Below are 12,643 nucleotides of genomic sequence, written 5' to 3' on the forward strand. Positions count from 1 at the left end.
TAGCTTCAAGCCTTTCTCTCATGCGATACACCTAACACCTAATAAAAATATGTTTTCTTAGGTATTAATTGAGTACATAGGCGCCGAGTTCAAGGGGGCAACAGGGGCAGTGCCCCCCCCCCTGGAAATTTATACTAATAATATATTATCACGGATTATCTCGGGGGCGAATAGATACTCTCGCCCTCATGATAATCCGTGATAATATATTATTAGTATAAATTTCCGGGGGGGGGGGGGGAATTGACCTTGTTGCCCCCGTGAACTCGGCGCCTACGATTAAGTATATTTCCTAAATTCAATGTCAATTGTGTTCTTTTTCTTCTTTGAAATACAGCTCAAAGAAGCCAATGCCTGTATAATTGGCTGATGCGAATATTGAAGACATTGCACTGCATTTAAAACACATATGTTTCCATACTTCTAAATTTAATTATGCATATTGAATTGCGACTAAATGATTAAGGTTGTTGATCTATTCCTAAAAACGTTTTTTCAGAAAAGCGCATAGAATGTTCCTCCATTATGGAGTTGGGGGCTCAATTTCAAATTTTTACCCCTTGCACCTTTAAGTGACCCTTCAGATTGGTTATTAAAAAAACAGACCTGTATAAATACCTTTATTGATATTGTTTGGAGTGTTGATTTGCTATTTTCTCTGAAGTGTCACAAGTATAAAAAAAATTGACGACAATATAAACAACTGTTTTCTTTAGGTTCGTGTAATCATTATTAACTTTACACTCTGTCGAAAAATAGTTATTTTAAAATTGTAAAAAGTTTTAAAAGGATTCAAATAAAACCTCCCTGAGACTTATGTCATATCATCAGTTTTGAAAATTTTTTGTGAAAATGGTTTTAATTAAACTTTAATTTTAATTACCAGTTCGCATTCACTCTGTGCTAAACAATTCGAATCAAATCAAAAATCATATTATTAAATTTTAGATATTAATTATGCAAAAAGTGAATCTAATACGATTATTAAAATATTCCAACATATATATTTCGTAACCATAATAAAGGGAAATTTGATTTTAATTTTGATAAACCAGTAAAAAATCAGTGCAAACTCCACACTCCGACCTACACCATTACTTTTAGATTTGAGGTAATTATACGACCGTCGGCTGCTCCAAAAATGACACAAACAGTTGCTCTACATTTGCATCATTTCCATTTAACGTATTCTGCAGGTGCTTGAAACTTTTTTTGAAAGAAAATTATAAACTAATAAAGTTGTAAATGATAAACTTTAAATTACTTGATACCGTGTAAATTATTACCCAAAAAAAAACACTCCGCTTCCTTCATTGGTTGCATGTACAATTAGAGTTTTTTTTTTCTCACAGTTTGCACCAAAACTTCGCTAAATGCAATCCAAATATATCTTCAACTCGATTTCCTTTCGTTAATTCAAATAGCTAGTTGAGCTTATTAACACTTCAACTGTAATGATGAGTCAATTAAAACTTCAGATTTATTCAAAAAACGAGTCCACCCTTTGAAACCGCCAGTTCAATGTGCAAGTCAATACTTTTGTTATTTAATTATTTGCGGCTTTGGAAGCAATTTGCTTGCTGTGAATCTTTTTTTAGTTTTTTCCACACTTTTTGTTTAAGTCATTTATCTATCGATCGACCACTGTTTGCTGTTGTTTGAAAACTTCCACGATTTCCACTTCAACAAAACAGTGTTAATTTTATGTTAATTATTTTTATGTTAATTATTCTTTTTTCACCTTTTTTTTTTTCATTTAAGAAATTACCTCGATTGTTTTACTGATATCTAGCATTATTCTTATTGGATTTATTTACCCTATAAAAAGGATATGATGTTTTTTTATTTTTTATCAAAATGCCATATATGGTCATGCATTATCATGGTGAAAAGCATCACCTTCGGACCAATTCTGGTTGCTTTTTAGAGGGTTTTTTTTTCTAACGTTTTTTAGACGTTTTCTGACGTTTTTTAGACGTTTCAGGAGATTTTTTATTTTCTGAAGCTCTAATGCGCTTCATCAGATGAGTATCTTTGAGCTTAGGTGGTTCATGTACCCCTCCCCCATCTCGTGTTTTTACCAAAATATCAAGCTTACTTAGCTTGCCTATAAATTAAATTTCTAAACAATCTCTCGCGTCTTCTGACGCCAATCTCCTTCAATTAACCTTTATGATGAATGTCATCGACCTGAAATTGGCCTTCCTGAGTGTTCAACATTTTTGACTTTAAAATCAGCTGACCAAAATTTGGAAGAAAAAAAAACAATTTGCCCAAAGACTCGGTGACCAACAAATCAAATAATTATAAATAATTTTTAATAAATTTATGTGAAAAATAGATTCAACTATTTCATAATTCCTTTAAATAATCATTTAATTATTTTGAGCGCATAAATGTTACATCGTTATAATATTTGTTACAATACGTTATAAAAAGTTTCATCGTTATTTCTTTAGAAAGTAATCCTTAACCAAAATGACGTTAAAAATTCAACAGAAGCAAAAAAAAAAAAATGAGATTTCCTCTTCCCCTTTTTTTTATACCACTTTTGCTTTCTAACTTTGAAATTAAAAAAAATAATAATTAAAACTGTTAGAAACTGAAGTTTTATTGGTAGATGACTGTTTGAACTACTTGTTTATTGGTTGCTTTCTTTAGGTATTTTACGTTTTAAAACATTTAATAAAAACTTCTTGGATCATTAAATGTGATTGCTATAGCAACGGACAAAAAGAGGAATGTAGTTTTAAGTGTTCATTTTGTGAAGGTATTTTTTTTTAGAGTATTTTTCTCTTATATGTATCACAAAGCTGTCTTGTACTTTTTTAAATACACTCTGCAATTTGTTTAGTGACGTAAAAAATCGTAGAAATCGAGCTCCATTTTGACGCTAAGATAAACATTCAAAAATGTCTTGAATAATGAAGTCCTGTTTTTCCTGCAAGGTTTTTTTTGGTTTTCTTATTCTGCATTATGAAGAGAAACAGCTTTTATTGAAATAAAAAGTCTAGTAAATATTGCTGAAATATTACTACAAAATACCCTGCTATATATCACAGTTAAGATATACTGAGATTTATTGAGCGCATTAAATGTCTAATATTAAACAAATATTTATTACTTGTGAATTTTTTAAAAATATATTGTATCATTTTACGCCTAATTCATTGTAACAGGATATTCCCACTTTAGATTTTCATTCCAGTTCTACTTTTTGTTTGCATAAGTGTTTAAATTTATTTAAAACCTCCCTTTCAACAATATCAGAAAACCTTAATTTATATTAAAGTCAGTTAAAGGCAGAGGCGGATCTAGACGTTGTATGTGCTGTCAATTGACAGCTTGCAGTTTTCAAAGTAAAAAAAATTTAACTTAAAGCTTTTTTAAACAGAAGATGTTTTATTTTTAAATTTATAACTTCATAACATTCTTCAGGTAATGTGTTGTGACCAAACAGTGAACGATGAGTAATAATCGCAGAGCCGTAAGCGACGTTTTCAAACTCAGCTGTTTTAACTTGAATTGCTGTACTCCAGCACTTGATTGGTTGGGTTTTAATTTGCATTGCTGCACTCCAGCACTTGATTGGTTGGGTTTTTAAAATAAAATGTTACTAATCCGAAATTCTTAAAACAAGACGAGCTTCTGGTTTTATAAATTTATAGTTTAGTTACATTTCCAGTCGGTTTTGTAAAATCAGTTCCTTTTTTTCTTTTCAGATTAATATGAAATTAATCTTTTTTTATATATTTTAGCATATTTTAGCATATGTAAAATATGCTAATATAAAGGCTAATGCTTTAGTTGCTTTAAAAAGTCTAGTATTGTCAAATTTAGGTAAAAAAAAAAGTTGATACTCTAGAAATATTAATATTAAGGACTTTTTTGTTAATCATTTATAGGCCTGATTCTCTATATTTTGGCAGAACTTGATATTTTTTAAGAATAGTTTTGCTAATCCAACTTTCTGGCAAAGTTTGCAAATTTTTTGTTATTACACAATATTTATCTATTAGAAGTCAGTAAAATGTTTATCAATTAGAAATCAGTAAAATGTCTATCTACTAGAAGTCAGTAAAATATTTATCTACTAGAAGTCAGTAAAATATTTATCTACTAGAAGTCAGTAAAATATTTATCTACTAGAAGTCAGTAAAATATTTATCTACTAGAAGTCAGTAAAATATTTATCTACTAGAAGTCAGTAAAATATTTATCTACTAGAAGTCAGTAAAATATTTATCTACTAGAAGTCAGTAAAATATTTATCTACTAGAAGTCAGTAAAATATTTATCTACTAGATTTCAGTAAAATGTTTTTTTTCTGATATTTAGGGTTGACTCGTTGTTCTTATAAAACTTATTTGGAGTTGTGTCGGAAATACAAGCTTGATTTAGGAAATTCTTTGTGTTCCTGTTCATATTTCTATCATTCGTGAGATGCATTAGATTTTTACACATAAAAATAATTACAGTCACGGTGTTTGTTAACGTAGTGTAATAAATGAAAACTGCAAGGGAAGAACCACTGTTGTCTACTTTTTCTAACTTTGAGAAAAATGTAATTTTGCATTTAAAGACCTCTAAAGTCTTTAATGATAAATATTTTTAAACAGCTCGATATTGTCGGATAAAAGTGTTTTTTCGCTTGTAAATTGTCAAAATTGCCAAAAGTAATAGTTTAAAGGACGCAAATGTCTTAAAAATATTTTCAGGAAAAATTAAAAAAACATTGAAATGTCAGTCACGTACTGCTAAATAGCCTACTCGTTACTTTTTTACACTGTATTATGTACTTCATCAACTTTGTCTCAATAGAGCAGAAAAAATTATTGTATTGTAACTACCTACTCAAATAAGATAATGAATGCTGAAATAAATAAAGTAGCATAGACTTATAGTTTGTCTAGTTTTCTTTTTTTCTTTTCTTTTTTCTTTTTTTTTTTCCTATTTTTCATTAATTATCCATAAATATTAGTAAGAATTCTTGTTAATGTAATATATCAATTAGTGTTGAAATCTAAAGTATACAGAAATACCTGAATCTTATGAAATATAACTTTGGTACAAAAAAGCATTTGAATCTTAAAAACAAAAAAGAACTTAGGTTTCATTGATGGAAACTGTGGGAAAAAAACAGAGGTGCTTAAGGTGGATTCATCAATCTGGCGTTGGATTAAATCGATAACTAATTAAAAGAATAAGGCGCCTTTCCTACGTGAGGAGATTACCTCTTAGTAATTATCTTCATCGGCAAACTTTGCTTAATAACCTGCTAAATGTTGATTTTTTTTTTAACATGCCAATTAACCTGCTTAATATTGATACTTGATATTGTTACAACCCTAATTAATCTGCTTATTATTGATACTTCTTGAGTTTAGAAATCCAAGGATATTTTGTAAGAAGAGATCTTTCAAAACTGTAAAGTTTAACGTCTAAGCTATTGTAAAGGCTAGCAAGAGTGAAACTCTTCATTGAACCAATTTTATTCTGTATAAAAATCATTCAAAAAGTTGTTTAAATTTTCAGAAGGTTCTGTTTAGTCATTCTAAACATTATAAATGGGTAGAATTAAACACATTGGTAGCTTATAATCCGATCCAGGATTAAGTAAGAGAGAAGGAGGGGGATTAAAATGATAATAGCAATAATTGCGAGCTTAAAAACATATTTATTGCTTTTTAAAGCTCGCTATAATTGTTGTTACACTTATGCTGGAGGACGAGCCACTTTTAAGTTTTATTGCCCTGAGGCGAATAGTTTAATGAACAAATTTAACTTATAAGCATGTTGTATAAATTGCATACAATTTCATTTGCAAGATTTAATGGTATAGAACATAAGTCAACTGGTTGAAGACATACTAATTTATAATTATCTAAAATCATTTATTTCGAGTAAAAGAAGTGGAGTTTTTTGTTTTAAAAAGATATAAAGCATGAACCTAAAATCAAAAAAACCACTCACTTATTTCACGAACAAAAAATTCTTTAAAATTTTTGAAAAATTTTCTTAACAAAATTCTCTTTCTTGGTTTTAAAAATTTCAATCTGAATTTCATGTAATATATCCATAGCCACCGAGAGAAATTTCGGAACTATTTAAATCTTTTAAAAATTATTTTAAAAAATTATTTGTACATACACGGGGGCCAGGGAATCTTCCCCGTCCACCCTCCCCTCTCCGCGGCCATGAATGTATCTATCTTACATGTAATAGCTTCAGTATCAGTTAAAGCTAAAAGAAGTTTTAGCTTGTGATGAAAATAAATTGAATAACCTATCAATTTGAAAGATGATATTCAGTTACCTCCTACCTTGGTAACATTATATGACATGGGAAGGGAGTTAGCATTTAAAAAAATAGACATTTTCAAAGATTCAGGCTTTAACAATAATAGGGTGAGGTGGGGCAAAATTCACGTAATAACTTTACCGTATTATATGTCATTCGTTCTATAATACTTATAATATAATTGACTTAGTTCTTTTTGAATACACCTCATAATGAAGATACATTTAAACAAACTTAAATTTACTTCCTAAATATTGCTTTAGTTAAAACTCACATCTATAGTTATTATCACAAAAGTCACAAGTTTAACTTGCAGCTCACATAGTTTATTTACGATTCATTTAAAACACTAAAATTTGTTAGCCGTGTAAACCAGCTAAATGAGGCGTAATCCAACCAAAAGTTTTGGAAAGTGTAGTCCAGGACTAAGTTGTAACCTGGGAATACAATTAAAACGACAATACTAAATTTCCTTTCGGTCTTATATTCAGTCTATATTCAAAATTAAATAAAACTAAAGGAAATTTTAGTTGGTGTTGAAATAAATTGAATAACCGACAGACAGTAAAGATGATATTCAGTTACCTTCTAGTTTAATATCGCACGTGATTTTACACGGAAATGGTGTTCCTATTTTGATAGCACACACTACTTCGAAGATAATAGAGTAGGGTGAGGCAAAACTTATGTCATAACTTTAAAGTATTTTATGGTGTTATTTAAATAATATTTTTGCATAAAAAATTAATTTCTTTCTTTATTTTTGTGTTCCTAAGCAAAAGCAAGCTGTTGAAAGAGCTGACACGGTAGTGGGGTGCAAAAGTGAACGCTACTGCACTTTCGTAATCCCCCATCCCCTACCCTCCTTTTTTTTTTTTTTTTAATTTTTATTGCAGATTATGAATGATTTTATTTTTGACTGACTCAAAGAACTCAAACTTTAATTAAAAAAAAAAGAAAAGAAAGTCTACAAAAACGCTTGTAATCGCCATTTTCTCAACACGTTTTATTACTTCAAGTTGGGTAGTTTCCACACCTACCATGACACTTATCGTAGGTTTTCAAAATTTAACAGAAACTTTGCGACAATTTGGTATTTGTTTTTTATATTTGTATTTTATGTATGAACAACATGGCCATGCACTTTCATTTGAATACAATGAAACCGCAATATATTCTTACTTTTATGAATACAGCAGATTTATTACGTCCTCACTTAAAAATACGGTTTTTTTTAATTAACAGCTATTAGAGAGTTCTCAAGCAAACTTTGCAAATTTGAAAGGATAACGTAAAAGTTTATTTCTAAATTGATCTTAATTAGGCAAAAAAAAACTTAAAAAAAAATGATTTTTAATATTAACAAAACTGCTCATTATTATAAAAATAATATTTTAAAATTTTTAAATGTACGGTAAGTATAAACTAAAAATATGTGATTCTGTACTTATAGTATGTCCAAATGAATGATCCATTTATGCCTTCTAACCGGAAAAAGAAAAATATTGTATCTACAATGGCACGACAAAAAAATAAGACGAAAACTGGAAGCTGAAACAAAAAATTTTAGTATACAGAAACTCAATCATGTGATGCTATTGGTGCTGTTAAAGCCACATGACAAAGTCAGTGTTCTGGATGAATTAAAAAAAGTCTTTCTATTTTGTAAGTTCACGCATCATGTAATCACTTATCTATTGAAGTTGTAGCACAATATGGCACTGATGATGGCATTGATGTTGCAACACAAGATGGTGCATATCTGATTTTTACAGAATATCATTGATACCGCACATTAGAAACCTTTTTTCAATAAACGGGGATTCTTTTTATTTTGGTTTTTGAGATTCTGGATGTCAAATGCTAATATGTTCGTTGATGTCAGGGAGAAGTGATTCTCATCACAATTCCTAGTTAGGCCTACTAAGCAACCAGTTTCAATAAAGGTGTGATCAATGATGCTAATAGATGGGCGGCTTCATATTGTTGAGGACAAAATGAATCAACACAAGTAGATAAATTTTCTGAACCAAGTGTTGTTACCAGACTTTACAAATCTTTTTCCAAATGGGAACTCTTTTTTTCAGCATCACAGTATCCCCTGTTATATAGCCAAGAATAAAAATACTTCCGTTCTTCCACAGCCAGGTAATTAACCTAATATGAACCTTATTTCAACCTAATTAAAAATTTATGAATGATTCTCAAACGAAGAATAGCCTAGCATATGCCAACTAGCAACTCATTCTGGTTGAGGCATTAATCAATGTTTGTGCCCTAAACTTACAATTTGCATATCAAAACGTGTTGGACTAAGGTATTTTACAAACATAAAAGGTGCGTTAAAATATTAATTTTGAGAAGAATGATCTATTTAACAACATTCGCAAATAACTTTTCATTTTAAGCTTTTTAAATCAATAATTCTGATAATTTTCACACCCTTGTATGCATCAATGCCTGCCAACTCCCGATAAAATAGTGTAATTTTAAGCGCAAAGCATTATGGGATGTCTTGCGGGACCAAATAATCTTAATAAAACGCAACTTAATGAAATATATCAACTTTTGCATTAATCACACTTAAATATACTTTTGTAGTGATATAAAAAGATATATTTGTAATACAGCTTTTGCACAATTTTTTAAAATCGCATATCACTTTATTCGTTTCTTATTAGTTTATTTACATATTCCCTATTTAGATACTGAAATAAGTAGCCGATGATGCTGAGAAAAACAACAACTTTTTTTAAGAAATGTTTTTTTGAAAAATAACTTAAAAATAAAATTAAGAATGTATAATACGAGCCAACTTTTTTTTACATTTCTTGTTTCTTGGTGCCATATCCCGATTATAAAACTTTACAAAGTAAGATATTCTCATGTAAACAAAGTTTCTAATTAGATTTTCTTTCAGGTGAAAGGCATGATCAACATGTTCATTATGAAGATATGCAAAATTGCAATCCCTTTTTATTATTTCAATAATTTGTTGCATAATATTTCTTTTCGTTAATAAAATTTTCATTTGTGTTAAAAAGACAGTTTCCATTTCGTGAAGCAAGTTTTGCAAAAAAGAATCAGCATTAAATAAATTACTTTCACTTGGTGTCAAACTTGAAAGAACTTGAATACATTTTTGACAGATTTGAACTTTCTTTATCAAATAACCAGCAATTGATTTCAAAACCTCTTTAACTGAGTGTGAGAAAACTAAATCATTTGAAACATTTGGTAATACACAAGGTTCTAATTTTTTTTTTAATAATGCAGATGGCTGTTTGAAAATCACTTGTTCATTTGTTGAGATTTGGTTCTCAAGTACTATGTTGGTAATTGAGTCAATTGTAACTGCAACAGAGAAGTCTGACTCTGGGAGACAATTACTGTTAGAATCAGATTGTTCTATTGAAAGGAGTACTAACACATTTTGATAAGCTGATTTGAATTGCAGTGCTGTTGGTCTGTCATTCCAACCTCCTTTACTTCTTATTAATGCAAAGAAATTCTCTACAGTCCTGATTAAACTGACCTGTGCAAACATAAAATAAATCCTCATAAAGCAATTCATTTGTGAGACAAATAATATTAGAAATAGTGACATCTAAGCTAGATATACCTTTTTGACTGTGAGCACCACAAAAATGCCACCCTTTGATCCAAACTCTCATATCTTTGAGCTGTTGTATAAACTTATTTTTTAGAGTTAAAGCAGAGCGTGTTGGTTTATCTGCTGTTGGTTTACGAGAATTCAGTATGCCAAACAAAATATCCATATTTTTAATAAAAAAGGCTGCAGGTAAAACATTTTCAGGCAATAGTTTAACAGAAGGATATACATTCAAAGCAGTTGCAACTTGAATACTAAATATTTGTGTTGCCAACTTAACTCGCATGGCCAATTATGGTCCTAGATCTAAATGACGATCAGTCAATTTTGGAACAAGTCGGACAGCATTAAGCTTGTCCAAATTATAGAGTTCTTGCAGATGCTTCCATGAGATTATCTTACCATCAGATAAAATGTCATGTTGTATTAAATTATTTCTGACATTTTTTATTAGATGTGGTGCATCAAATATTATATATACATTTGCTCCTGTAGTTGGATGTGTAATTTTTTGTTTTAATAATGAAAATCCTAGAAATTTGAGAGCTCTAATATTACTTGAGCTTTGATCACAAACAAGACATCTTACAGTTAAACCTATTGTATGTAGATTAATCATAGCATTATGTACTATCCTAGCTAAATTGGTTGAACACATGGAATTATTACTATAAAAATAAGCAATTGGTTGTTTCCACTTTGTTGATAACCCGCAGATCATCAATACAAGAACTTGGTTCACTGGTTTGCCATTAGATAGAATTCCAATGACCTTATCACTGTTTTTGTCATAATCAAGATGTTGCTTTAAAGACATTTCATCAAAAACAAGGCTACAGTTTCGTTCCAATTTTGTCATGGTGTCTACTCTCATTTTTAGTAAAGCCATAACCTTATTGGAAAATCCAGGTTTAAGTCTTCCAAAAGATTTTTCAAGAAACATTAAAATCGTGCTTCTAGCAGGTAATGAAAAAACTTTTCTTAGCATTTTGAAAGCTTGTGGACTGTGATACATAATCCTCAAAGCTAAAAGTTTATCTTTAACAGTCCAACGTTTTCCTTTTTTAACACGGTTATTCATACGTAATTGACTTTTAAAAAATTTTAGTTGTGTGTTTGTTAAAAACTTTTTAGATAAATTGATAATGTGTTCTATTGAACCATCACACTTTTTTAAGACTTTTTGCTTCAACTTTAGGTTCTCTAACTTTTTTTTAAGTCAACAAATCTTTACTTGAGATAACAGATACTTATTTCTAAAAGAAGTTTTGAGAGCTGTTACATTACTTGTACTAATAGTTTCAACTTCATTGCATTCCATTAATTCAACTTTATTGTTGACTTCTTTTTTTGGTAATTTATCTTGTAAATGGAGTCTGATTCTTGGTTGTTTTCTTTTTAAATTTAAAGAAGATGGTTGATTAGGAAAATCAAAAATTGTTGGTACAGCAGTTACCAGTGCTCTTTTACTACCATTATTGGCAAGATAGTATTGAGAAGAATCAAAATGTTCACTGCAAATAGTATAATTAAGATTAAGTTCTTTGCAAGACTTTCTATCGAGATCTTGACGACGACAATTACGAACCCAAATTTTGCATCTAAAATGTAGATTAAACCTAATTAATTTGGTGAAATTATCTGCCCCATATTATACATGTATATTTTATATTTAAAAATATTTTAAGTTAGACAGTATTTTATAAGTCTCTTTAAAATTTAGATATACAAGTTTCTTTAAAATTTGGATATACAAGTTCCTTTATAAATTTGATCTGATCATTAGTTACTCACCTATTTTGGTCCTTTGGAAATCTAAAAAAAGATATATTATTTCCAACGTTCTTTCCACGCTTGTTTACACAATTGATGGCTGAACAAAAGGCTGGCATATTTAATATTATAAGTATGTCTATAGAATTATTTTATAAATATAAAGTAAACGACAACTGTGTTTCCTAAAATATTGTTTAGAATATGGTCCCGCAAGACATCCCATAATGCAATTTATAGACAATTACACTTAAATATATGGATTTTTAGCCGAGTTGGCAGGCATTGGTATGCATTATGTATTGTTAATGGCTAAATATTTCATGTTATGAAATGATTAATATTTTATACAAGGCAATAAATAATACAACAACAAGCAGTTCACAAAACGACGATTCTCTATACTATTTCGACTTATTTACGCATTAAAACTTTTTCTATTTATTTTCACAACACTATTAAATTTTTCTTGCAAAACCCCCTGTAAAGTAAAAATGTTAAATGTATAAGTTCATCTTTTTGTGAGTGCAGCCTCAAAGTTTTCAAAGTTCTCATCGTGACATCCCTTTTCAAACCAAGTAATCTTTTGTATAACGTTATCCTTCAGATCAAAGTTATTCTTTGATTATGATGTTAATTATAACTGACCACTCACATTGAGTCGTCGAAATAAATAAGGCATTTATAACAGCACTCAGTTACTGAAGATCTTTCAGAACTTTATTTCATTCCCCTTTGGAAATGTATTCTCGAAACCCTTGCGCTGATGTACTTGCTCAAATATTATAGATGCGAGCCAATTTTCGAACAAAATTTTCTTCAAACCATGAAAATTTCGAAATAATTTAGTCGTAAAATCACCTATTGAAAGTTTTCGTTCTCTCAATTTTTTTATACATAAATTTGTTTATAAAATTTTTAAATAAATAATTGATTATAGAGTCAAAGCATTCAAAG

General features: G+C 29.5%; 1 protein-coding gene and 1 long non-coding RNA gene across 3 annotated transcripts; one reads left to right on the forward strand and one right to left on the reverse strand.

Annotated features, from left to right (window-relative positions):
• The first annotated feature begins 3,269 nt into the window (after positions 1–3,269).
• On the forward strand, positions 3,270–4,599 carry LOC149880060 (uncharacterized). Its single transcript, XR_016446409.1, has 3 exons — positions 3,270–3,359; positions 3,439–3,591; positions 4,339–4,599. It is a non-coding gene; the product is annotated as an uncharacterized LOC149880060 (long non-coding RNA).
• A 4,610-nt stretch (positions 4,600–9,209) lies between these two features.
• LOC149880061 (52 kDa repressor of the inhibitor of the protein kinase-like) lies at positions 9,210–12,561 on the reverse strand. 2 transcript variants are annotated; one of them, XR_016446441.1, is made up of 3 exons: positions 11,708–12,561; positions 9,923–11,514; positions 9,210–9,835 (listed from the first exon to the last, which is right to left on the reverse strand). XR_016446441.1 is itself a non-coding variant. In XM_090070891.1 (2 exons), exons 1-2 carry the CDS (start codon positions 11,803–11,805, stop codon positions 11,133–11,135), a joined length of 480 nt encoding a protein of 159 aa, XP_089927017.1. In that variant the 5' UTR covers positions 11,806–11,946; the 3' UTR covers positions 9,210–11,132. The 2 variants fall into 2 exon arrangements, 1 of the variants encoding a protein (XP_089927017.1); XM_090070891.1 differs by having other exon boundaries at positions 9,210–11,514; positions 11,708–11,946.
• Between the last annotated feature and the right edge of the window lie 82 nt (positions 12,562–12,643).

The sequence above is a fragment of the Hydra viridissima genome, unplaced genomic scaffold, assembly GCF_058129835.1.
Source record: "Hydra viridissima isolate aposymbiotic clone 2 unplaced genomic scaffold, HvirCarnegie_v1 scaffold_13, whole genome shotgun sequence".
NCBI classification, from domain to species: Eukaryota; Metazoa; Cnidaria; class Hydrozoa; order Anthoathecata; family Hydridae; genus Hydra; species Hydra viridissima.